Source organism: Oryza brachyantha, chromosome 8, assembly GCF_000231095.2.
Source record: "Oryza brachyantha chromosome 8, ObraRS2, whole genome shotgun sequence".
Lineage (NCBI taxonomy): Eukaryota > Viridiplantae > Streptophyta > Magnoliopsida > Poales > Poaceae > Oryza > Oryza brachyantha.
In genome coordinates, this window is record NC_023170.2 from 2,878,517 (window position 1) to 2,905,594 (window position 27,078).

A 27,078-nucleotide genomic window follows, 5' to 3' on the forward strand; every position below is an offset into this window, starting at 1 on the left:
TACACCGTTTTGACTGTTCGTCTTATTTGAATTTTTTTACGATTATTATTTTTATTCTTACTAGATGCGATTATTATTTTTATTCTTACTAGATGATAAAACATGAATATTACTTTATGTATGACTAATTTTTTTAAAAGTTTTTTACAAATTTTTCAAATAAGACAAATATTACTTTATGTATGACTAATTTTTTTAAAGTTTTTTTATAAACTTTTCAAATAAGACGAATGGTCAAACATCGGATACGGAAAAACGAAAAATAGAGTTGAAAGCACGGCTCAGCTCTACCGATAACTGTTTTCTCCGTGCTATAATATAAGGGCATTTAACTTTTATCACTTTTAAGATTAGAACATAACAAGTTTGTCACTCTCTGTATATAACATATGTACTCATAAAAATAGTAAAAAGTTAATTATTCCATAATATATAAGGATTCTATAGATGAATCCGAACAAGCATTTGTTCAGATTTATTTTCAAATTCCTTATATTTAAGCGCATATACATAATACTAACTCATAATAAATAACTTTCTAAGTAGCTAAATTTAATTCAAACTGTTAGTTGTTCCCGTTCCGTGACTACACATATCTTTACCAGCAATGTAAATATATGTAAGTAAATAGCAGTAGCTCGACACCAAATGCACAACAAGTCTAAACACGTAGATTCAAAACAACTTAAAGCTTTACTTTTTCTTAATAAAATATAATTGAAGTATTTTTGCCGGTTTAGTTTCAAAAAGAGAACCAAATCAAATTTGGCCCGTTAACAAACCCCAATAATATCCACAAGTCCCAATTAAAACTTAAAAAGAACGGGTAAACTGTCAACTCTCCTCACCGGACTAAAATTAAATTGTTTTTGAGAAAAATCAATCAAACTATGTTTTTCTTTCAAAAAAACTATTTTTTTTAAAAAAAACCATTTTTCATCCATCGTTCCATCGCAAGAAGGTCAGAAGGCGAAGCAGGTCGACGCGATGATCTAGATGAGCTCCGTGTCGAACTTGAGGCAGATGCCCATGGCGAAGAGCTCCTGGTAGAGCATCTTGGCGCCGTAGGGCACGGCGACGCGCACGAGGTTCTCCGCCGACCGGCAGAAGCCGCAGTAGGCGCCGCGCAGCCGGCTGCCGGCGGCGGGGCGGGAGACGACGCCGGCGAAGCGGCGGCAGGCGGCGCAGACGTGCAGGCGCGAGAGGTCGCTGAGGAGGAAGAGGCGCTCGTGGAGGTTGGCGGCGGCGCCGTGGGCGAGGAGGCAGTCGCGCTCCATCTCGCCGAACTTGACGCCGCCGTAGCGGCGCTTGTCCTCCACGGGCTGGCGGGTGAGCGGGTGGACGGGCCCGCCGCTGCGGAACTTCACCTTGTCCTCCGCCATGTGGGTGAGCCGCTGGTAGAACGTCGGCCCCATGAACACCGCCGACCTCATCCGCTCGCCGGTGCGCCCGTTCACCACGCTCTCCCCTCCCCACCTCCAGAATCCAGCCCTGTCCATCAGTACATTCCAGTTTTTTTTTTCAGCACATTCTCAGGTAAATTTCATACTTATATTTCTAATCACGTCTAAATTCATAGAGATATTGCTAATAAATCTAGACATATATAGATTATATGTATTCCATTCAGCTGCTAATGAATCTAGACATATATATAAATTAGAGTTTTTTTACCATCCTTGAAAACTACCTTAAGGTACCAAGAATTTTATTATAAATTTTTTTTATCTTGAGATACTTATTCAAGAATGGTAAAAAACTCTATAAATTATATGCATTCATCAATGGATAAATAAAATAATGCTAGAAAGTGTCTCATTATGAAAAAAAGAGAGTACATTTTACTAATTCGTTTCAGTTTCATGAAGAGAATTCAGTCAAGTTCTTCATTTGATAATCAGTCCTAACCGGAAAGAAAAAAATCCAAATTCCTTCCATATCTTCAGTGAAAGAGTTTCATACGTTTGATAACTTAGTTCTAGTTTTATCTGTCAAAGAAAATAACTTAGTTCTAGTTTTATGAAGAGAATTTAGTCAAGTTAATGATTGGAGAATCCAATCCAGACACCCCACACACACCAAAAAAACCAAATTTTCCTCATATCATCATTAAAATCCCATACCCATCATTTGAGCCCTGGTAAAATGGAACAAACTTTAAACATTTCTAGTTCTATTCCCACCTCGAAAATCCAGCCCTGACAAAAAGGAAATCCAAAATCTACCCACCTTTTCAGTCGGATTTCTTACATTTGATTAGTTCATTCTAGCTAGTTTCACGAAGAGAATTCAACCATGTTCATAAAAAAAGGAAAAAAAATTGGAACATTTCTAGTTCTCTCTACATGAAGAGAAATCAATCAAGTTCACTCTACTTTCAATCTTTCATGAAGAGAAATCAATTTAAGTTGTAAGTCATTTTGAGCAGAATGAATTGCTTACCTGTGCAGCTGCTCTGTGATCACTTCCAGAGAAGGGCAGGTGAATGGTGTGGCATACCGGACCGTGCCGCCGAGGGCAATTCCTTTACCCAGTGCAGCTTCAAGCATCTGTCCAGGAGTCTGACGAGTTGGAAAGCTGTGGGGATTGATCACAATGTCCGGAACTATGCCTTGCTGAGTAAAGGGGAAGTTCTCCTGGGAATCCAAGAAACCAATAACTCCTTTTTGGCCATGCATGCTGGCGAATTTGTCTCCGACACAAGGCGAGCGAGACTGCACAAGTTATCAGATAAATAAATTTGCTAGCTTTGCCATCAGTTAGCAGATTGCATGTAGAAGTTTTGGAATATGGGGAATAACAGCACTAATGTTCATAACTTGGGTGTTATGTCACAGTGAACATGAGAAGATGAAAATGATTGATGATGGGCATGAAAAAAATATCAAGTATTCTTGGTGCTAATGACATCTTCTGGACAGTAAACTATGACAATAGTGTCATAAAGAATTCTACTGTCTTGCAATGTTAAATGGATAATGCTATGGCATGTATACCTGGATTATAAAAAATAGTGCAAATTAATTTTGATAAAGATTATATTATTCACCTGTCTTAGAGTAACAATTGCAGAATTCATCCCATCATCATTAGCTGAAAGTACAACCTTCTCCACTATCCCCTTTTCAGTATGCAGCAGCTTGATGCTGTGATCTTCACCAGAATCTGAGACCTTTCCAATGACAATGTCGCTAGTCTGAAGACTTGCTCCTAAATATGGTAAGCCATCAATATCTAAACTGTCAACCCGGCCTTTCTTGCTAGGAATTTTTCCAAAATTGATCTTTTCCTTGTATTTCAATCGTTTGGTGACCTCTTTGTTTTCTAGCAGTGCTTTATAGCTTTTGAAATGTTGTGTCCGAAACATGCCACGCTCTAAAGAGGACCTGTTCATCACCAGAGAATCCTCTTGGTTAAATCCCTGATGAACACTGATTGAGACTATTGCATTTTGGCCATTGAAATACTCTGGTCTGACAAAGTCATGTTTGCTTCCAGATTTGTAGTCTCTCTTACCAAGACAGTCAGCAGCTACAGTTTTGAACAGAGGTTTCTGTGGATAATAGAGCTGATGGGAAAGTGTATCAACTCTAAAGAGAGGATTTGTAGTGAAGTATCCAATAGCCTGCTGTGATATCTTTTCAGCTTGCATTAGAATTCTCTTAGCATTGTTGTGGTTCACAAAGGGAATGATACTGCAACTCAACCCTAGCAAGAAGGAAGGGTCAAGTTCACAATGAGTATAAAATGAGAAACTCTCCTCTTCATCCCCTGCAAAGAGATGCCTAATTCCACAAGCACATCGGATATCCTCCTCTTCCTCAACACCAATCAGCTCAATTATATTTTGATCCATAAGTTCCTGAAAAGAGTATGACCCATCTTTCGGTTTCATGATTTTCCTTAGATTTTCAACGATAAGGAGAGGCCTTAGAATTCTTCCTGAATCAGAAAATATGCGAACTTCTTTGTCTTGCCTGTCCCTTTTGATCCCCACCTAATCAAGGTTAAAAATGGAACCAAGAAGCATTATAAGTACTTTTATTTTTTTATTTACAAATTTTACATATTTCATAGAAGAAGCAATAACATAGTACAAGTAATGTGATAAACATGTTGTCATGCTTGTGGAAAAATAATGAAGATATGGACCAACTATAGTATACATCAAATATACTGTCTGAACTGATATTACTGTACTATGAAACGTAGTAAGTAATGCATAGTGGAAATGAAGCATGAGGACTCCAGTATTTCATTGGAATATCATACTAACAAGAAACACATGATACAACTCTGTTTTCCTTTACCAAATAGTGTAGGATTATTTTCCTTTTTATTTTTTTATTTTTTTTGGGGGGGGGGCATACAGTAAGAATGACATAAAAGGTGACCCATTGGGACTACCAGAGCAATTAAATCAGTAGTGACAATGCAAAAACATTACTCAAGAATTAATTATCAGTCGAATTATGCGTATCAATGACAATGCAAAACTACACATACCAAGAAATCATTTAGTCAGAATTAAAATTGTTTAGGCGTGCAGAACAATATCAGAATTATGGAGAAGACACCAAAATCATGATAAGTAAAATCTCTCACATAAATGTTTCTAAGTTGAATTGTGCCCACATCTTAGCAGGAAATTTTCAATCATCATAAATCAAAGTAAAGCATAGTCATGGGTTAGAACACAATGTTTAAAACTCCATGTAAATGTAGCAGAATCTGGAAAAGAGAAACCTGTGGATCAATTTGTTTGCTATGCCTCATGCTCCTAAAACGCAAAGCAAATTCGTCCGGGTCTGGGCACACTCCAACCAAACTTCCATTCAAGAAGATTCTGTCTTTCCCACTAATCTCTTGTAGAAGAAGTCCATCTAGTTTCTTCATCCCACAAGAAACAAGCATGTCAACCAAGGGCTCCCTTACAGAACAACTAACAATAGCAGTAACAGCCAGATTTTTCACAAATCCGCATTTTTCGCCGTCAGGAGTGGACAAGAAACATATCTTCCCCCAATACGATGGGTTCCTATGAAAGGATTAGTTAAGTCAGTTTGCATTAGGACTCAGGAAAAAAAAACAGATGAAACATGAATGAATTACTGTGTTCAAAGGAGCTTACGGATATCTAGCATCTCCAGCCTTTCCAGCATATGCAACCCATTGCCGTGTCTTCCTCAAGTCAGACATCATCTGAAGAGGATTTGTTCTCCTAAGGGTTGCAACAATCCCTGAACACCTCTCACTTTTATTGTATGGATGGCGCCAAGAACCAGTGGAGAAGGCACGGTTGAGACCATTAGTGACAATTGATGCGTCGACATAACGCTCAAGAGGCTGTAGGTCATCACCACCATTCAGATGTCTCTGCATGACCTTGACCATGCGTCTCTTGGCATGCATAACATGTCCCCATAGCTCTCTCTGGAGCAACTCACATGGCAGATCCAGCCTCTTGTTACGGAAATCATCCCTATTATCACACTTCCGATTGCCGGAGTAAGCCATCAGAAGACATCTCACCAAGTATCCCAAGAAGAGTGCCTTGCTCCTATTCCCACTTACATCAGGAAACATGTACCTACCAATATACTCATCAAAGGATCCTTTTGGTGGAAACTTTGTATTCCTTATCAACTTATCAATGTATTGACTGGCTCTATCTCCTCCATGAAAGCCTTCGCACTTCTCATAAGATTCAGTTATGGTAGATGATATTATGTTGGCCACGGAAGCATAGCATTCTGGTATGTCAATAATATCAAAAGCTTCCTTGTCTGACGATATACCTAGTGCAGAAAACATTATCCAGATTGGTATAGTTGCACTCAAGAAGTATAGGTTAATGACTTTTCTGAAACCATCATTAGACTGAACAAGTTTAACAGAAATCTTTTCTCGTTGGATTTGAGACCGCTGGTAACAAGCCTCCCAGATGGGTCTGTCATTGATCCAAATCCTGGACAAGACTTTCTGCTCTTCAGCAATGAATACCTACATCATTGGAAGTAACAGTTTAGAATAACCCAGGCCAGAGGTGGCATCAAACATTGTCTACATAATATAGGGTAACAACTTGAAGAATTAAAGTGGTCCCAGAAGAGGGTACATTTTGAAGGGAAATGCAAAACTCTGCACTCTGCAGCTGAAAATTCCTTTGACAGGACTACAGATATAATTCATAGGTGAATTATTCAAATAGGTTCATATTCAAATATTATAATGCACAGCTAAGAAGCAGAGTCAATCTAATATTTAAAACCGCAACTACACTGTGGTCAAATTCTTATAAATCACAAGCTAGAGTTAACTAACTTCATATGAGTTCAGATCTTTCCAGACAAATATGTAATGCAGATTTGGCAGTACCAAGGTAGTCTATCTTGTAAGACATAGTCTAGAATATGTTTTGCCTGTTGTTGTAAATGTATCCTGTCGTACATATTGGATTGGATCAACAGTAAACTATGACGTGCATATATTCTACCTAGTTTGACAAGTTACCATAGATGCTAGAAAAGACATATCAAAGAAATTTAATTCACTTTCCAATATATTCGTGTAAAATCAACTTTTTTCTTATATCAAATGGCATGGTTCATGATAAGTGCCCATAATTATTTTTATTTATTGTTGACACTGTGAAAATGAAACATACAGATGAATGCATGCTTCAAAACTGATAATGCATTGATGGTAATTTAAAAAACAACCATTAGATTGTTTGGAATGCATGACCCAGATAAATTTGGGCACACCTTACAAAAATCCGAACCTGGATGCATTTGAAATGAGCATGGGCCAGGGCATTTGTGATGCACAAAAAGGAGTGCAAAACAATGTAAAGATGCAGTGATGGTTAACAATTACATTAATAATGCATGAACATGATATACACGTGATGCAATACCTTTTCCATTCCCTTGATCAGAAAATATCCACCAAAATCATACTCGCATTCACTTTCCTGAAGTTTATGCAGCCAGCACAAATTTGACTTCACCATGACAGGTAATCTGCCAATGGTGACCCATTTAGTTTCTTTCATTATATCTTTTCTTTGGATAAATGGGTCATCGCCAGTTTTAGCCTTGTCGCTTTTGTCAAGTGAATAGACCTGACACAGCAAAAATACTATAATCAGATGGTATGGAATTTATTGGAAAAAAATGACAATGCAAAGTTCAGTAGTATAGCTTCATTACATACAAGAGAGTTGTTTTAACTCATAACTATTGCTCGAGAGAAATATATAGTACCATTTTAGGATCAAACATATTGAGATAGTTGATAAAAGGTAAACAATAGTGTGATCACCACATGTAATGTAGAGTTAAACAAGCTTTGAGATACACAAATTTTGCATGGACGGTGTAAATAAAAATAAAAGATGCGTGGCTACAGTATCGACTTTCATGTGACAACAAACTTAACAGGTGAATATCTGGTCCAGGGTTGCTCAAACTCACTATTTCTGTGCTAGACTGCTAGCTATAAAACTTGTTTATGATTCAGTCTTGCATTGAAAAATTTTCTTGTATATAGTGCAGTTATATTGTACCGACCACAGTACGAGGGGTGTCAAAGGTGCAACCTGAACAGTCATTTCTACTTTCATCTTTGAAGAGTATGTCATCTTCTGGAGGCGAGCATGTTTAGGCTTCAGTTTGAGTGTCTGCTCATCAAGATCAGTGTTATCACTCCAAAACACTGGCTCCTCAAGTTCCACTCGACCAAACTTGATGGTTGCATGCCTCCAGGGACCTGCTTTCTTCGAAGGGTCATAATCAGGATCAACAGTAACTTCCTCCAAAGAAACAAACATCTTTTGAAGCCCATGAGAGACAAAATCATTGTAGGAGTTTATCTGATGGCTAACTAGCCTGGTTTCCCTGAAAAATGACCTTGATGCCTCTTTGCAGAGCTTCTCTAGGCTTGCAATGCTCTTGTCAAGTGGGACTTTTACTGATGGATCTTGCAGAGATTGTATTGCTCTCAAATCCACATCCATAGGAGACTTGCCAACTGGAACTAGCACTGGTGGCTCTGCATGCCCTCCATCTTTTAGAGATGGTATTGATCTCAAATCCACATCCATAGGAAACAGTTTCTCGTTGCCCCCACCAGTGTCATCCACATCCATGAAATCCATCTCAGTACTTGTGATATTTGGTGACAGCTGATCAGTAATTTCAGAGTCTTCCATCACTTAAATCACAAGTCAGCTTCCCCCCTGTGGAAAAAGTATGTTTTTTTAACAATTAAGATAGGAAAAAAAGATATGAAGATATTTACAGAGACATAATGATACAATCCTTGAATCGGATAGTGAGCCAATACAACATGAACATCCAAAAATCAGACAACGATTTCAGCTAAAAAATCCTAGCTCAGCAAATGGCACCAAAAGACATGAGCCAAAAAAATAAACCTTTTTACCTACTAGGACACTAATCTCTGCTCTTTCCTGAATAGGAGAGCTCAGGACAAACCACAGTCACAATCCGACAACATGAAGCAAACCTGTAGCTCGTCACAAATCGAAATCCTACGAGGATCCCCTCCCCACTCACCCCCCGCAACGTCGCAATCTTGTACAAAAGCAGGACCCGGATGGTCTTATTTTGGTCTAAACAAAGTAGCAATCCATGATCAAAACGCACCATCTCAAAACCAAAAATCACAGCGAAAAAAGAAAACAATCTCTCTCTCTCTCTCTCTCTCTGTTTTTCTGTGTTTGTTGGAAACCACCATCAGAACCTCAATCCACCACACCTCCAGCACCAAATATCCCACGCAATCCAGATAGCAGCAACCATCTCAACCTGCAACGTGATTAAAAAACAAAACGACAAGAACAGAGCAAGCTCAAAAGCAAAAAAAAAAAAAAAAAACCACTCGCTCTCCAAGACTCCAATCCCTTTCCTCAACAGATTTGTGGAGATAAAAATTATACTTTTTTTTGTTTCCCCAAAACAAAAATCGCAGTGAACAAAAACCACTCCTTTTTCTCCTGCAGGAAAACCACCACCAAAACCCCAATCCACCCCACTTCCAGCACCACAACTCCACGAGCCCACGCGCCACACACGCAAACCCAGCATCATCAATCGCAATCTAATAACCCCAAAAAAAAACGAAAATAAAAACAAAACAAGCTCGTGCCCCTGCACTGCGACGACGTCAAAACCCCACTCGCTCCCAAACCCCTCGCCGCAACAGATTTCGGCGAAAAGAACAACAAAAAAAATATGAATTTTCACCTCCTCCTTCAAGACCACAAACCCCACTCCCGCACCGAAACGATCAAGAAACAGGGGGAACCATGCACCATCCACATTGCACCCAAAACCACACACCGCAATCCCCCCACAAACACAAGCATCTCACGTCACGTTGGCCGGAGAAGGCGGGGGAACGGAATATCCTACCTTCTCACCGCCAGCGGCGGGAGACGAAAGAGAACCCTACGGACGTCGTCGTCGTCGCGGGGAACAGCAAAATGGGGGCGCGACGAGATCGAGGAGGTGGTTCCCCTTACCCCTGGCGGCTCTCACGTGAGTCAGTCCAGCGGAGGAAGGAAGCTGCACTGCAGAGTGGAGGACAGGACAGGAAGGAAGGCTGCACTGTCGACCGTGTGGTTTCCGGTTTGAGGGAGGGTTGGGTTTGCTCTGTTGCCTTCTTCGGCTTCCGCTCTTCACTTTTTGCCCTTTTTGACTGTGCTAGCACTTCTGTTACGGTTATTTATTTGGACGTACATAATCATTCTACTATGGATCATATAGTGGTACATAATCATTCTACTATGGATCATAGGTGGCCATAACAATAGTTTCATTATGGTAGAGAACGTGAATCCGTGTTGTACTGCTGTCACTTTGTTTAGACCATGGTGGGGGATCGATGACTAGGGTCTCTATTTACCGTTGGATGTCCGTCCGACGGTAATGGGTACCAGCTGTATGAAATGATTCGATAGATGATAGTGACAGGGGTTGGATAGAAATGAAAAAAGGTTATATATAGAGGATCATTTCAAAGTACACAACATTATTTTTTTTATAAGCACACAACATCATTTTTGTGCTAGTATAAATTTAGCAATATGATTGGATCTGTTGTGATAAAAAGACCATATATTTGTCTCATCAACCATGTGAAAGGATATTTTCGATATACGCATATATAAAAGGCAATAAATGAACCAATTAAGAGAGATTGTTTTTAGCGTTGCTGGAAGATAAATGGACCGTTTTTCTTTGAAGGGTAATAAGTGAACCGATTTATGGTGTTAACGGACATTTTTGGTAAATACATACTATCTCTGTCCCAAAAGACTGTATTTCTTAACTTCTGTGTCCAGTGTTTGATCATCCGTTTTATTTAAAAAAAATAAAAAACTCAAAAAATAGTCACACATAAAATACTACTATTTATGTTTTATTATCTAATAACAATAAAAATATTTATCAAAAAAATTCAAATAATATGGAGAATCAAACGTTTTATCAAAAAAACTAAAAAATAAACTTATTTTAGGACAACGAGAGTATGTTGAATACAATAAATAAACCAATTAATAGCGTTTGGGGGCATTTTTAATAAGAGTCTATGCGAGAAACAATAAATGAACTGGTTTATAGAGTTGACACTTATATATTGTGTTAAAATGAAGGAGGGATGCAAGAAATAGGAGAAGGCCGGCTTTTTGCTAAGCATCAATACAATGCAACAAAGGCAACCTTGAGTAGGAACTATGTGGAAGAGAGAAAACCTATAATAGAGAGCACAAGATCCATGACCAACTGGCTAGTGGGAGGGGTAGTAGAGACTACGAAAGACTTATGGTGAAGACAATAGAGAGAATTAGAGGTGGTGGAACAACTAAAGATGACCTAATAACCCATGGAAGCAAAAGCCTTGCTGGTGGTCATAAGCATTGGAGCTGCTGGGGGAGGCAAGTAGAGGCTAAGTGCATGAGAGAGAACAAACACCAGTCATCGGGGGCTGATGGAGTCAAAGCATTGGAAAGATTGATGGAGTTGGAGGTCTTGGGTACGTGAGATCTGTGTGGGAAAAAACATAGCAATACGAGGACGTTACAAATGGGAAAGAGGGGCAAATAAATACTATTAGCGGTAGAGGTAAATAAATACTAGCTAGATAAATTGCTAGTTAATTGTTGTCTTTGTAGTTGTACAAGAGCATCTACTACTTTATCATACTCCTGTACTTGAAGCGCAACTGCTGTTTTTGCAAAAAAAAAAAAAAAACGTGGGATCCAGTGCTTTATACTCAACTCCTATGACTACACTGTGAATGGCATAATATATAAGATTCAAGTGTTGTACATGTCATAAGTATTACATGTATTGCTTCAATAACATATTAACATATATATGGGGGAGGTTGTGGTCCCAAAGAGAATATAGGTAAGAACTTATATAACTCACTGCTTTCATGAAAGGTAGTAGATAGAGAGAAAAAGTCAAACGATATATTTGCAAATTAAAAATAATCTATGAGTATAACTTTTATATATGGTTATTAGCTATCTAAAACCTAAGACTAAAAAATAAACTACGATTAAAAAAATCTTAAAATCTACTTTAAATTTAAAGTTAAAAATTAATTTTTGACTTATAAATATAAGTAAAAGCGAAAAGACGGGGCTGAGATACTCTTCATGCACTAGTGTCTCTACCCTTAGGTTGAGGGTTGAGCAAATAACCCTGAATTTATTTCCCCCAAAATGTCGTATGCTACGAGTAATATGCTTGCTTCTCACCTTTGCTAACATTAGACAAAGTAGGCACTGATATAATTATTTTTGAAGGTACTCAACATTTCTCTAGGATTGCATCAACCATCCCTGCCATCTACACGCTGTCGATTGAGCGTAGTACAAATATATACTTTGGTTTCAACAAATAATTCAACGTATTTCTAAAGGTATCTAAATATTCTTTTTTGGAGGTGCATTTAAGTATTTTCACTCCGCACTAAACACGTTTAATCCCTCTCACAAAATGGGAAATTCGTTAGCTAAATATTCCTATTTTCTTACATGCATGCTATCTGTGGATCGAGCAGACAGCATCATAATTTCATTTCCAGAAATTAATTTACCTACCTTTTCTGAATGACACTATCTAATTAATTTCATTTGTAGACTATATTTGTCACACTCCATCACACATCCATAGTTTGCTAAAATTGCCATTGTTGTGTCATTCAACTTCATGGTATCTTGCTTGCGTTAGATGATCAAGCAACCAGAAGAACAGATGAAGATTGAAATTTTTGAAAGATTTGAACGTTGAAAAAAAAAACTGCACGCCTTCATTATATTAGAGAGATCATCTATGGTTAAATTGCTAGATTCTGTTTTATTACTTCAAAGCCACACCTGTTATGTTCTTCTTCCTTCCTTGTTTTTTTTAAAACCTTCCTATATTTTTGACGTGGTCCAACGTTGGCTAGTTTATTTTTGACATCAAACATTTTCACATGGAAGGAGTACCGAACAAGGTTCCAACTAAGCATTATATGTATACAAATAAGCTTGATCGATCCGATGCAAATTAGAGAGTTAATAAAGAACAAAAATAAAAAAATAGATAGACTGGTAATTTGAGAAAGGCAACATAGAACCCCTCTCATATGAAAATATGCAAATAATTTAATCAACATCTTACGCAAAGGTGTAGAGATTATATTCCTAATAACGTCACGTGCATGTAACGTCATGTGCATCGTATCATCCACAGATATTGAAGAAGCTTTCAGAGGGATATCTTGTGTTGTCGGACTAAGAGCTCTTATCTCTTTAGGGTGATCGTCTGGCTTATTCAGAGAAAACACCAAACGATGTATTTGTACATTAAATAATTTATGAATAAAAATTTTATATACGTGTCCTTATCGATCTAAAAGTGAAGGCTGGAAAATAAAATTTGATAAAAAAACCCCCCAAAATCTGTTCCAATTTTAAGGTTGGAAATTTAAAATTTGACTTATAAGTATAAGCAGAAGTGGAAAGATGAGACTCTTTATTTCCCACTGTAACTGAGATTGAATAATAAAAGCCCAATTCAATATCATTAGAAAATAGAGATTGCAGCCCTAGAGTCAGGCTATCCCATATTTGCAATAACAACTTTAGGCTCAATACACTTATCCTTTTATTTAAGATGGTACATATAACTCCACAACACTTACTCCACACAAAAGAGGCTTAGACCTAACATATGGTCCCACTAACATGCAGACATGTGTACATGTTTGTAGCCAGGGTTAATCCCTAAGGGAAAAAAATATGCCCAATGATGCACACAGGTTTTGGTCCCGAGATCAAACCCTGAGAACTAGCAAACACCAAAAAGATAAAAATGAAGGCCAAACATGCTACTGATTTTACACAACACACATCAAACAGATAGAACAAGAGAAGAAAGGAAAGCTTCAGATAGCTAGTTCACCCTGATTAATTCTTGCATCATATATCACCCATTGATTAATTATTAAGCAAAGAGATATTATATATCCATCTTTAGATGGTATATTATATGGATATCGATGTTAATTAATTGGTATGAGGCTTGGATCCTCCTGACACAGACGGTGGAAGTCCTCTTGACCTGATCTCTGTCTGCTGCAAATGACCACCACCAACAATTATTTTATTAAGAGATAAAAAAAATTAATCGCTCTTAACTAACAGATTAAACTTTGGCCAGTCAACAATAACCGAGTACCAAATTAAATACAATTGTAATTAAGTGATCAAATGTGCTAGAGTACCTGAGCTGAAGCCGAATGGGTCTCCTTTACACCAGCTGCTGAAACAGAGCAGATGATTTAATCAGCAGAAGTAACAGATCCATGATGCAACATCTAACCTAGCTAATTTAGTAACTAAACATGTAAATGCAAAAAAACAGTAATCACAGGACTCGGGTAATAATTAAAACTTCTACCCCTACGTCGTACTGAAGTGTTGTTCTAACCAGATCTATTCTGAGCAGCTAGTAAGCCGTCGAAAAATTGAACAAAGCAATCAAAATAATTTATAGATAAAACTTTTTTACATCTATGTTATCACCGGTTTAGATTCATTTTTAGAAAACGAATCCTTAATAACAAAAACCTTAAAATCAGCTTTAAAATTAAATTTAAAATTTAAATTCTGGCTTAAACCGATAAACTAATAAACAAACTACAAGAGACATACGGCATACTAGATGTCATAGTATAATTCTAATTAGTAGCAATAAGTATATATATGCTTACCGGCGTCCTTGTGGCCGGCGCGGCCACAGCTGGTGATGCGGCCGATGAGGCCGCATAGCTTGTCCTTGAGCTGCGCGGCGAGCTTGGCCATGGCTGGCGGCGGCGGCGGCGGCCGGAGCTGAGCTAGCTAGCTAAGCAGCAGATCGAGCTAATTAAACTAGTAGCTTAATTAGTAGAACTCTCACTCTTGGAGCTAGCTAGCTTAGCTTAGCTTAATTAGCTTATGGTGAGCTCACTTTGAAGTATATACTCAACACTCTAGCTAGGTAGCTAATGGCCATCCAACCTAGCTCGTATGTATATATATAATGGGCCAGGCTCAATAATGTATATCATATAAGTATATAATTAACCACCTCCACTAACATTTGTTTGCATAATTAAGCTCACATCTCTCTGTGGCTTAATTGCCCAGCTGGTCCAGCAGCTAAAAAGGTTATCTAGAAAATATATGAATTCCCCAAATAGTTGTCACCTCAATCTATAGTGGTTTCTGTTTCATGTCTCCATCCCAATGTATGGTCTTTGTATATGTAATATATCGTAATTTATACACTATACCATTAATAACACATGACATTTAGTTTTTTTTCCCAGTATTTTGGATATAATTTTGGCCATTATTTTATCAGAATAAGTTTAATTGTAGTTATATTTTGAAGACAAAAATGTTACATCAAAGCTTATATATATAAAACTTATCAGAATATAACTATTAGAAAACATTAGATTGATAAATCTATCAGTGTCATATTAAAAATATAATTTAAGAGTGCTTTTTCGATGATAAATTTAGTGATATGTCATTAATTATCACATATTAAATCTGAATATTTTATTATGTCTTAACGATTTATGGTTTTGAATTTCGGCTGCACATATTTTAGGACGTTCGCAGTGGTCGTACCATTTTTATGTTTTACGGCTTTACTACAAAGTATTTTAAAATATATATCATTTTTGACTTAGGCCGTGTTCGGCCACCCCATAAGATAACTAAACCTCCTCGTTTTCCAAGCCCACGCTTCCTGCACTGCTAAACGGTGTATTTTTTATAAATTTTTTTATAAGAAAGTTGTTTTTTTAAAAATTATATTAATCTATTTTATATTTTTTTAAATAATTAATAACTAATTAATCATGTACTAATTTATTACTATGTTTTTCACGTCGGATAACTAATCCCTCCCCCATAGTACCGAACACGGCCTAAAAGAGTATATATTGCATTGACTTTTAAGTCAGAATATCAAGGCTATACTAATTATACTTTTGGTTTTGACCATAGGGTGTAGAAGTTGTATATATAGGGAGTGAGTAATTTCAAATTGGATAGCTCAGTTTGGAATCGAATATAATTCGATTTGGAACTGTGAACATATTCCCAAGTTATGATTAAACATGTGTACATGACATGCATCGAATTGCATTCTTTAATGCGTCCAAATGAAGCCGGATTTTTGATATTTTTCACGAAAAGTGAGCTAGTAGTACTTGGTTGGTGCGCATTTTTTGTTTGTGCCATGATTGATACATTCACTACCTCCACAATACCACAATGACGAATCCATCCAGACGTTTCGATTTGATTGATTTTGACACTTAATTAACCACATTTTGTATTCAATTAACATCTAATTTTAGTGGATCATGTCTCATGAAAGGTGGAGATTTAATTTTATAATTTTAACTAACATAGTCGTAAAAACCAACGTGAATTATGACGGGAACTATTTGGGGAAAAAATCGTTTTATGGGAGCAAGGTCAATTATGATGGAAGTAGGACCAGGTTCAATTGTCATGGCACAACTGACTGTATTTTTGCACAAGTTGAGCTACTGATTCAATTTCATGGTATCTTGCTTGGGTTAGATGATCGAGAGGGTGATTGTTCGTTTTTTTCTTAAAAAGAAGACAAACGACGTATTTACAAACGAAAAATAATTTATGAATAAAAATTTTATGTGTGTATTCTTAGGGATATTAAAATCAAGACTGGAAAGCAAAATTTAGTGAAGAACCTCCAAAAATCACTCTAAATTTAAGATTAAAGTTTTAAATTTTGGTCGATAAATATAAACAGAAGCAAACAGATGGGGTCGCTAGCAACCAGAAGAACAAAAGAAGGTTTAAGAAAACAACGAAGAAGAAGAAGAACATCAGAGGTGTGGCTTTGCAGTAATAAAACCTGAATCCAGTAATTTTAACACTGGATGATCTCTCTAATACGGAAGGCGTGCAGTTTTATTTCAAAGTTCAAATCTTTCAAAAAAATTAATATTCCGGTACTGAAAAAGGTTCCAACAAAGCGTTGTGTGTATACCAAGCTTGATCGATCCGATGCAAATTGGAGAGTTAATAAAGAAGAAAAATAAAGAAGCAGAGAGACTGGTAATTTGAGAAAGGCAACACACAATTCCTCTCATATGAAAAACATGCAAAGCAAAGGTGTAGAGATTATATTACTAGTAACATCATGTGCATCCTATCATCCACAGCCATTGAAGAAGCTTTTAGAGGGATATCTTGCCTTGTCGGATGGGGATGATTGTTTAGCTTATTCAGAGGAAAAAACAAGTGATATATTTGTAAATAAAAATTTTATATCCGTGTTCTTAGCGATCTAAAAGCTAAGGCTAAAAAATAAATTTTTATAAAAAACCCTAAACTTTACTCTAAATTTAAAGTTAAAAATTTAAAATTTGACTTATAAGCATAAACAGAAAGAAAAGATGACACTCAATGTTTTCCACGATAACTGAGATTGAAAAATAGAAGCCCGATTCAATATCATAAGAAAATAGAGATCGTAGCGTAGAGTCAGGCTATCCCATGTTTGCAATAACAGCTTTGGATCAATATATACGCACTTATATTCTTTTATTTAAGATGGTACATATACCTCCACAACACTTCCATACAAAAGAGGCTTAGACCTAACATATGGTCCCACTGAACATGCAGACATGTGTAAATGTTTGTGGTCAGGGTTAATCCCCATTATTGCATTATACCCATTGAATAATTATTAAGCAAAGAGATATTATATATCCATCTTTAGATGGTATGTGGATATCTATGTTAATTGATTGGTATGAGGCTTGGATCCTCCTGACACAGACGGTGGAAGTCCTCTTGACATGATCTCTGTCTGCTGCAAATGACCACCACCAACAATTATTTTCTTAAGAAGATATGCAGATGGAAAAAAAATTAGTCGCTCTTAACTATCAGATTAAACTTGGCCAGTCAGCAATAAGCGAGTACCAAATTAATTAGAGTTGTAATTAATGTGACAAAACTAGCTAGAGTATACCTGAGCTAAAAGCCCAATGGGTCTCCTTTGTGGAATTAGATCCTCTAACTTAAAGTCAGGAGATCCGTGTCACTAACATGTGAGCCCATACATGATGGGACCATGTGTCAGCCTCAGTGTCCCTTTGCCTTTAAGTTGGAGGAACCTCTTTCCTCCTTTGCACCGGCTGCTGAAAGAGAGGAGATGATTCAATCAGCAGTAGCAACAGATCCATGATGCATCTAACCTAGCTAATTTATTAACTACCCATGTAAATGCAAAAACAGTAATCACAGTCCTCGGGAATAATTAAAACTTTAACCCCCTGCGTCATATTGGGCGTTGATGTACCAGATAATCTGATCATTTGAGCAGCTGGCAGCTAGTAAGCCGTCCAAAAACTGAACGAAGCAATTAAAATAATATATAAATAAAACCTTTCATACCTATTAAATTTATTTTTAGAAAACAAATAGCCTCGAAATCAGCTGTAAAATTAAAATTAAAATTAAAATTTTGGCTTAAACCAATATACCAGATGTCATAACATAATTCTAATTACTAATAATAAGTATATATACTTACCATTGTCCATTAGCGGTATCAGGCGTGGGGTAGATTGGGCTCGAGCCCCACGCCTCACGCCTGGCAAAAAAATGCATTGAAAAATTACTATATTTTAGTTAAAATTTATTCAAAAGATTTATATCATTATTAAGTCTTGATAAATATTTGATTCCGCCTGCCGTGGTCCTTGGGGCCACAGGTGGTGATGCAGCTGAGCAGACCGCATAACTGCGCTATGCAGATGGGCTTGGCCATGGCCGGCGGCGGCGGCGGCGGCGGCCGGAGCTGAGCAAGCTAAGCAGCAGATCGAGCTAAGCGAGTAGCTTAATTAGTAGAACCCTCACTACTCGAGCTAGCTAGCTTAGCTTAATTAGCTTATGGTGAGCTCACTTTGAAGTATATACCATACTCTAGCTAGGTAGTATATATATAATGGGCCAGTCTTAATAGTCTCAATAATGTATACTACTTCCATTTCATATTGGAAGTATTTTTAGTCATATTAATGTATATATGTAATTTATGAATGACTTTTTAGATATTCATAAGACTTTCTGGCCTTATGAAAATGCATCCTCAATAATATGGACTAAATTTATCAATCGATGAGTGTATATAATTTATATATATGTCTGGATTTATTAGCATCCATATGAATCTAGACAAGGGCTAGAAAGTCTTACATTATGAAACAGAGGGAATAACATATAAGTATATAATTAACCACATCCACTAACATTTGTTTGCATAATTAAGCACATCTCTCTGTGGCTTACCCGGCTGGTCCGGCAGCTAAAAAAGGTTATCTAGAAAATATATGAATTCCTTACATAGTTGTCACCTCAATCTATAGTGGATCCTGTTTCATGTCTACATCCCAATGCATGGTCTTGGTATATGTAATATATCGTAATTTGTACACTATACCATTAATAATAATAATAATAATAATAATAATAATAATAATAATAATAATAATAATAATAATACATGATATTTGATTCCCCCCAGTCTTATGAATATAACTTTGGTAATTATTTAATCAGAATAAGTTTAATTCTACTAATATTTTTAAGACAAAATAGTGCGCTTACCATTATCATCTCTATCTTTTTTACTTTATATTTCGGGCATTGAAACGGTCTCCAATAATGCAAATATTACATCAAAACTTTTATATATATACATAGTTGTTAAACTTATCAGAGTATAACTGTCAGAAAACATTTTCATGATAAACATATCGATGTCATATTAAAAATATAATTTAAGAATGCTTTTTCGATGATAAATTTAGTGATATCATTATCACATATTAAATTCTAATATTTCATTATATATTAACGATTAAGATTTTGAATTTCGGCTGCACATATTTTAGAACTTTGGCAGTGTTTGGACCATTTTCATGTTTTACGTTTTTACTACAAAGTACTTTAAAATAAGATATCTCAAAGTCTTAAAACTTTGATGATGTTTTTGACAAAAAGAGTATATGCATGTTGCATTGACTTTTAAGTCATAATATCAAGGTTATTGTAATTGTACTTTTGGTTTTGACCATAGGGTTTAGAAATTGTATATAGGGAGCTAGTAATTTCAAATTGGATAGTTCAGTTTGGAATCGAATATAATTGGAACTGTGAACATATTCCCAAGTTATGGTTAAACATGTGTACATGACATGGCATCGAATTGCATTCTTTAATGCGTCAAAATGAAGCCGGATTTTCGATATTTTTCACAAAAAAGGAGCTACTAGTACTTGGTGCGCATTTTTTGTTTGTGCCATGATTGATACATTCACTACTTCCACAAATACCACAACGACGAATCGATCCAGACGTTTCGATTTGATTGATTGACACCTTAATTAATCACGTTTTTTATCCAGTTAACATCTAATTTTAGTGGATCATGGCTGATGAAAGGTGGAGATTAATTTTATAATTTTAACTAACATAGTGGCGAAAAATCTTTTAATATACTTATTAAAAGTACGTAGTTTTATTTAAATTTACTACGCCAAAAAAGCACAGATGTTACACTAGTTTCAAATTGCTTCCATAAAACGATTTTTTTTCCAAATAGTTCCCTCAAAATTCACGTCGGTTAAAAATTTTATTTGAATCTTCGGTAATATATATTTACCAATTTGACATGATATATGACACATAAGTTTATCCTAATATTATATATTGGGGGCTGCTATGGTACAGTGTACAGTTAAGCAATGGGATAAACTCTAGTCATGTTATCTTGTCTAAGTAACGTGGTACTTCACATGTAACATGGTACCTCAAATTTATCAGGCATGTTACTATGTCCAGGTAACAAGATATTTTATATGTATCATGTATGATACTTCAAGGTAGTATGCTCAGGTAACATGGTATCTTCCCAAGTAGCATGTTACCTTACATGTACCATGTATGATACCTGAACAGTATCATATCTAGTACTAGTGGTATCATGAACAATATCATATCGTCGGTAGCGAATCCTCATCGTCGTCGCCACCATCGTCGTCGTGGTTGCCGCCATCGCCGTCACAGCCGCCGTAGTCGTTACCGACGCTATAGCTGCTGTCGATTGCTGCTAGCTGCTCCCGGCCACTGTCGCCGCCGTTGTTGCCACAGTCATCACCACCGCCGTTGTTCCACAGTCGTTACCGTTGTTGCCGCAGTCATCGCCGTCGCCGTCATAGTTGTCGTCATCGCTGCCCTCGCCGTCGTCATCGTCGCCGCAGCAGCCGCTGTCATCATCGTCGGGGCAGTCGCCGCCACCGCAATCGTCATCGTCGCCGTCGTTGCAGTCGCCGACGCCATAGTTCACCCTTACCGGAAGTCCTCTGATGTCTTCCTACAGAGGAACGATGTTAAGTACGGTAGCCTCATCGCCTCTGCTGCATGCATGAGAAGGAAGAGATCAGCTAGTGCAAATGAGAAGGAAGAGAAGTAGTAGCCGCAATCGTCATCGTCGCCGTCGTTGCAGTCGACGACGCCACAGTTCACCCATACCAGAAGTCCTCTGATGTCTTCCCGCAGAGGAACGATGTCAAGTACGCCAACCTCATCGTCTTTGTTGCATGCATGAGAAGGAAGAGATCAGCTAGTGCAAATGAGAAGGAAGAGAAGTAGCAGTATTGTTGTTGGCGGTAGTATCCGTGAGGAGAAGCATCATGGCAGGTGCATGGTTAGGGAGTGGAAGGCGCGCGCTGCCGTAGTGGGATCCCGTCGCTGTCCGCTTCGGACGAGAGCCCGTTCAGTAGCATTTCCGTTATATGTTTTAGTTTTTATTTTATCTTTATAAAATTTGTACTACACCTACTACTGGTGTAGTATAATATAATTAGAGTCCTTAGATCTAAAGCAACGTACGTCTCACAATTATTTAATGGTATATTAAAAAATTCGTTTTTTGCATTTTTTCCGTTAACGTGATGGACCTCCCAAAAATATTCAACCTGTTTTGGAGAAGAAGGTCGTACATTTTTCCTCTTCCAAAAAAAGAGGAACATTTTTCCCAGTTTATTTTCATGCTACATAAAAAAATGCATATTTTTTTGTGAAAATTTAGTCCATCTAAATTGAAATAATGGACTTTATATGTGATTATTTGCCGTGACAAAACTTTATCCCAAATCTCCATGCGATCAAACGCAAGGACAACGAGAGAAGAGAAACCAAGCAAATTAATCAATTTAATTTTGTCCGTATTCCACTAGATTGTGCAATGAGGTGTTGGGCACCAATTAAACCCGATTAGGCAAAACCTCACACAACCTAATCACCCACTAATAGCACAAGGTTAGTGCTGCGTTAATCAGATGATTAATTAAGCTAAGCCACCCCTGACGTCACGTTTGAGTTGTCTCCTGCACTTCACGAATCTCGAGGCAGCCAAGTGGATGCACGAATCTTGTACTGACACGTGGCGTCCGGAGTTGGAGCACGCATGCATGGGCTGCATGGCGCGGCGGGGTCAGAGCCGGACGAAGAAGACGGCGAGCTCCGGCCCGGTGCCGCCGCCCTGGGGCGCGATCATGTACAGCGACTCCGAGTCCCGGGAGCCGACGAAGTGGTCGAAGCAGCCGCGCATGTACGCCACCTCGTCGTCCGTCCCGGCGGAGCACGACGACGACCTGCTGCCGGGGAGCACGCCGGCGCCCATGGAGACTGGACGGAGAGTTTCCATCACGGCCAGGTCGTCGTCCGTCGCCTCACGCCGCACCGCGAACCCGGTCTTCCTCCCGTTGCAGAACATGGTCCACGCCGCCTCGTCCAGCAGCGGCGGCGGGGCCCCGGCCCCGCCGCGGGGGGCCCTGATGCGGTGCTTGTTGCCGCCGTCTCCTCCGGCGTTGGTGACCGCGCGGCGCTCGGTCTCCAGCACGATGCGCGCGCCGGCGGGGTTGCCGAGCTCGCGGAGCAGCGCGTGCGTCTGGAGCGCGAGCTCGACGACGAGGCTGGGCAGGCACCGCGGCGTCTCCTGCAGCGCCAGCGCGACGCGACCCTTCCGGTGGCCGAACAGCGTGCCGGTCACCCGCCGCAGCGGCCGCGCGGCGCCGGAGAAGGACACGACGTGCGACATCAGGTGCGAGTCGGCGCCGCCGGACGACGCCGCGGCGGCGACCTCGCACGCGGACCCGACCTGCAGCCGCCCGCACCGCGGCGTCAGGACGGGGAGCGACTGCCGCAGCTTCTGGAACAGCCGCGCCGGCCGGGAAGGGTACCGCGCCGACCGGTTCTTCCGCGACGGCAGCTCCAGCGTCGACCCGGCCGGCGGCCGCCGCTCCCGTCCGCGGCCATCGTCGCTGGCGCCGCCGTCGAGCGACGACGACGACGACGACACAGAAGACGGCGTCCGGCTACTAACGCTCGGGCTGGCCACCGCCGTCATCGCTTCCGTGCCACCACCACCGGAGGAGGCCAGGCCACCGTTGGGGACGACGGGGTGGGGAGAGAAGCCCATGCGCGCGCGCACAGGCACGGTGACGGTGGCCGGCCGGCGTTGGGGCGGTGCAGCTTGGAGGCGGGCGCGCGGTTTGGATGGCCGTGACGACGCTGTTATCATGCGGCGGCGAGGGAAAGATGGGAGCGAGCTGGCTGGCCGGCCGTTTCGGCGGTTAGGCTTGTTGGGTCGTCGTGCTCCCGGAGCTTGGGAGCGCCCGCGTTTGGCGGCCATGCGTACCACCTGCTCCAAACGAGGGCATGCATCTGTTGTTGACTACTCCTCCCTCCCTTTCATAATATAAAATATAATTTCGATATTAATGAATCTAGAGATATATATAGATAAGATTAGAAAGTCTTATAATATAAATAGAGATAGTAGCTTGTAAACATTCAAACTTTTGTTTTCTCCGTTTTTAATACATGATATTGTTAATGACCGAATATATGTTTGATCATATATTTTATCGTAAAATATGTAACTTTTATCTGTTTTTTGCTATGAGTTGTTTTATCGCTACACATATTTTGAGAATGATTTATAGTTTTGCCCATTTGCATATTTTTTTTAACAAGATGAATAGTTAGGTCCATTTTTTAAAATTTAATGATGTTATCTATTGAAAATGAGAGAGTATATTATTTTTCATTCACTAGTATATTTTATTTTAGGGTCTGCCTATTAAGCATGTGACTGATTTTTTGGAATATGTCAGTCGATTCATTCTAGACCATAAAGATATGCATCCGACGTCATTCACCCCATATGAGTTGATCCGTGACTGTCACGCCCGGAGTTTTATCCCAAGCCTAAAATCGTAAAAAGAAATTCGTAAATAACAATTGGCTTAATTAACTCAGGAAAAATCCCTCTAAAAGGAATTAATTTAATTAAATCGAGGTTCCAAATCAATTAACAAGATTTAAAATCAAATTGCAAAAGTATAAAATTTGGCCAAACAAAATTAATTTAAAATTCGGCAAAAGTGGGGCTTTCCTTTTTCCCTCCTTTTTCCTTTCTTTTTCCCTTCCTTCTCAAACTAGGCCGAAGTCCAATTTTCCTCCCCTTCCTTTTCTTTTTCCGTTTTCTTTTTCCTCTCCTCCTTCCTGGGCCGGCCCAGCCGAGCCGGCCCAACCCCCCCCCCCGCTCGGCCGGCCCAGCCGAGCCAGGCCTCCCGCCCCTCCCGCGCGCGCTCCCCTCCGCCTGGGCCGTCGCCTGGGCCGTCGGCCCAACTCGCCCGCTCCCGCACCCGCGCCGCGGCGAAGTCCGCCTCACCTCCCTCCTCCCTTGCGCCACTGACAGGCAGGCCCCGCCTGTCAGCGACCGAACCCGGGCGTCGGCCGAGTCCGCCTCCGCCCCGACTCCTCCGGACGCCGCGCCGCCACTGCAACCACCGCCGCCGAGTCCGTCGCGTCGTCGACTAAGTCTCCACCGGCCGCTACGCCCTAGCCGGCGCCGCCACCCTATAAAGCCCCACCTCTCCGCCCCACCGCCACTTTTCGCCTCCTCCGTGCACCGCCGCTTCCTCGCCGCCGTCGATCGATTCCGCTCGTCGGACGCCGTTCGTTGCCGCGGGACCGCGTCACCCACCGCCGTCTCGTCTTCGCTGACCTTCCGCCGGCCTTCGTCGCCACCGGTGGTCGCCGAGCCTCCTCGCCGCCTCCTCGCCCTTTTCGCCGTCGTGCCCGACTTCGTCGTCTGCGCGTCGCCTATCACGCCCAGAAATTCCTCACATGAATTTTTGAACTTAATTGTGTATTAAATCCCTGTCCAGGACCAGCCAGGGTACACAAAAAGACAATGTTGATTACATAACCATCGTTCTTAGAAACAACTGAAAATTACACTTATTCGAGCGAAAATGCAGCGGAAAGAAAAACAAAGGGGTAGACTAGCTCCAGCGGGTACGGCTCCAGTCCACAGGCAACACTTCGACGGCGGAACAGCTCACTCCTGAGAGGCACCTCCATCGGACTCTGCTTCTAGCTCTGGGTTGGGAAAGTTAAGCAAGGCTGAGTACAAACCACCGTGCTCAACAAGTAACACGGACAAGGGGGGAAACAAATGATGCATAGGGATTAACAAGGACAGGCTCGGGTTAGTTGCGACAAAGCAACAATTTAAATAAATAACAGAGATTGAAAGAATAAAGGTAATTTAAATACAGTAAAGCATAAATAGGTAAACAGTTGTAAAATACCACAACACTGTCCAACGTTACACCACGTTGCAACAGGCCCAACCACTACTCAACGTTACACCACGTTGCAGTAGTCCCAAGTGAAAACAGATTTTACTCAAGTTATTAGGGTTCACTAATCACAGTGAAGCTGGGAGTTCGCCCGTAACCGTGGGCACGGCTATTCGAATAGTTTATACTCTGATCAGAGGTGTACTACTGTACCCACAAGACACGACTCCACTACACTTGAACGTGCGCCGACATACCACCACGGCATACCGGAAAGGAGACCGTGATAGGACCCGTTACACAACCCTCCCTATTTAATCGTACCACACTTCAGGTTTCACCCCCTCCTTTACACCAAGTCGGGCAGTCCCCTCTTGTGCCTCGGTAGATCCGGAAGCAGGAGAAGTTTTCGTTACACCACGATTGCCCGTCCATACTCCATCACGCCTACCCTTGCCTGGGTACGTCAAATAGTTTGAAGTCATGTTCCAAATCCCACCTTACCCATTTCGGCATGTGGTTAGCACTTAACGACTTCCAGGGTTTCCCGTGAACCGGTCCTTAATCGCCATGGGTGCGACTCTCAAAACCATGCACCCACAGCCCACCATTATCAATATTTTAGTTGACATTAACCCGAACCGGGTAGTGAATCAATATCTCGGCTATTCAGAACTGAGCATAATTATAAGTGATCCCATGAGCTATTTGTTCTAAGCATGGCTAAGCATTAACCTAGGCCTGACTCTAATCAAGTTACCCCTGGTCCAGTAACGAATAAAGTTGGATAAACAACGGCATACTAATAAGGTTTACCCGAAAATAGCATAAAGTAAGTATTTCAATTAAGACAATGCATATTTGAAATAAACAAGCGGGGAATTTGCAATAATGGGTTCAATATGTTCAAGGATGAGTGTCACTTGCCTTGCTCTGGCCCTTGGGGAACTTCGGCGACGATCTCGAAGTAAACCGGCTCTTCGGCGGGGTCCGAATCTAAGCGACAAAGCACAAAAATAAATAAAACAGGCACAAACTCTACTGAAACAGCAAAAGAAACTATTTTTAATGGATTCTTGATAATTTTATGAATTTAATGAAATTTGAATGGACCTAAACGGAGACTAGATGAATTACTTATGAATTTTAGAAGTTTTCTGGGTTTTTTAACTAAACAGAAAAGTCCTAAATCAATTATTGCGCAATTAATGGGGCTGCTGACGTCAGCGAGGAGAGAGGAAGCTGACGGCTGACAGGTGGGGACCACCTGTCGGTGAGAGAGAGAGGGAAAGAGGCGCTGACAGCTGGGCCTGGGAGGAGAGAGAGAAGGCGGGGCGCGGGGAGCGACTGACGAGTGGGTCCCACTCGTCAGCGAGAGAGGACAGAGAGAAGGGGACCGAACGCGCGGTCGGGCGGACGGCGGCGACCGGCGGGAGCGGCGGGCGACGCGGCGGCGGCGACGCACGGCGACGGCGACGCGACGGCGACGGCGCGACGGCGACGACCGGCGAGCGGCGACGGCGCGACGGCGACGACGGCCGGGGCGGCGACGCACGGGCGCAACCCGGCAGAACAGCGGCGACGGCGACTGGCGAGTGGCAGCAGCGCGGCACGCGCGTGCGCAAGAGACGGCGGCCATACGTCGGCGACGCGGAGGCGACGACGACCATGGCGGCCGGCGGGAGCGGCGGGCTTCGGCCTCGTCCGGCGACGGCGCGTGACTCGGCGGCGGTCGGCCGGAGAGGGGGAGAAAGAGGGGAGGAGGTTGGC

General features: G+C 40.7%; 2 protein-coding genes and 2 long non-coding RNA genes across 6 annotated transcripts; all 4 read right to left on the bottom strand.

The window, feature by feature from the left end:
* Positions 1-499: 499 nt before the first annotated feature.
* On the bottom strand, positions 500-8,236 carry LOC102709953 (DNA-directed RNA polymerases IV and V subunit 2-like). Its single transcript, XM_040527258.1, has 7 exons — positions 7,604-8,236; positions 6,920-7,126; positions 5,132-6,003; positions 4,747-5,038; positions 3,050-3,997; positions 2,443-2,714; positions 500-1,491 (listed from the first exon to the last, which is right to left on the bottom strand). Exons 1-7 carry the CDS (start codon positions 8,213-8,215, stop codon positions 993-995), a joined length of 3,702 nt encoding a protein of 1,233 aa, XP_040383192.1. The 5' UTR covers positions 8,216-8,236; the 3' UTR covers positions 500-992.
* A 4,933-nt stretch (positions 8,237-13,169) lies between these two features.
* LOC102704996 lies at positions 13,170-14,390 on the bottom strand. Of its 2 annotated transcripts, none has more exons than XR_423711.2 (3): positions 14,302-14,390; positions 13,813-13,847; positions 13,170-13,660 (listed from the first exon to the last, which is right to left on the bottom strand). It is a non-coding gene; the product is annotated as an uncharacterized LOC102704996 (long non-coding RNA). The 2 variants fall into 2 exon arrangements; XR_423710.3 differs by having other exon boundaries at positions 13,813-13,850; positions 14,302-14,355.
* Positions 14,391-17,177: 2,787 nt separating this feature from the next.
* Positions 17,178-18,538, bottom strand: LOC107304814. Of its 2 annotated transcripts, none has more exons than XR_001550865.1 (3): positions 18,183-18,538; positions 17,619-17,787; positions 17,178-17,453 (listed from the first exon to the last, which is right to left on the bottom strand). It is a non-coding gene; the product is annotated as an uncharacterized LOC107304814 (long non-coding RNA). The 2 variants fall into 2 exon arrangements; XR_001550864.1 differs by having other exon boundaries at positions 17,178-17,456.
* Positions 18,539-21,840: 3,302 nt separating this feature from the next.
* Positions 21,841-23,310, bottom strand: LOC121055186 (protein MIZU-KUSSEI 1-like). The gene has a single exon (XM_040527082.1). It carries the CDS (start codon positions 23,235-23,237, stop codon positions 22,149-22,151), a length of 1,089 nt encoding a protein of 362 aa, XP_040383016.1. The 5' UTR covers positions 23,238-23,310; the 3' UTR covers positions 21,841-22,148.
* Positions 23,311-27,078: the final 3,768 nt, after the last annotated feature.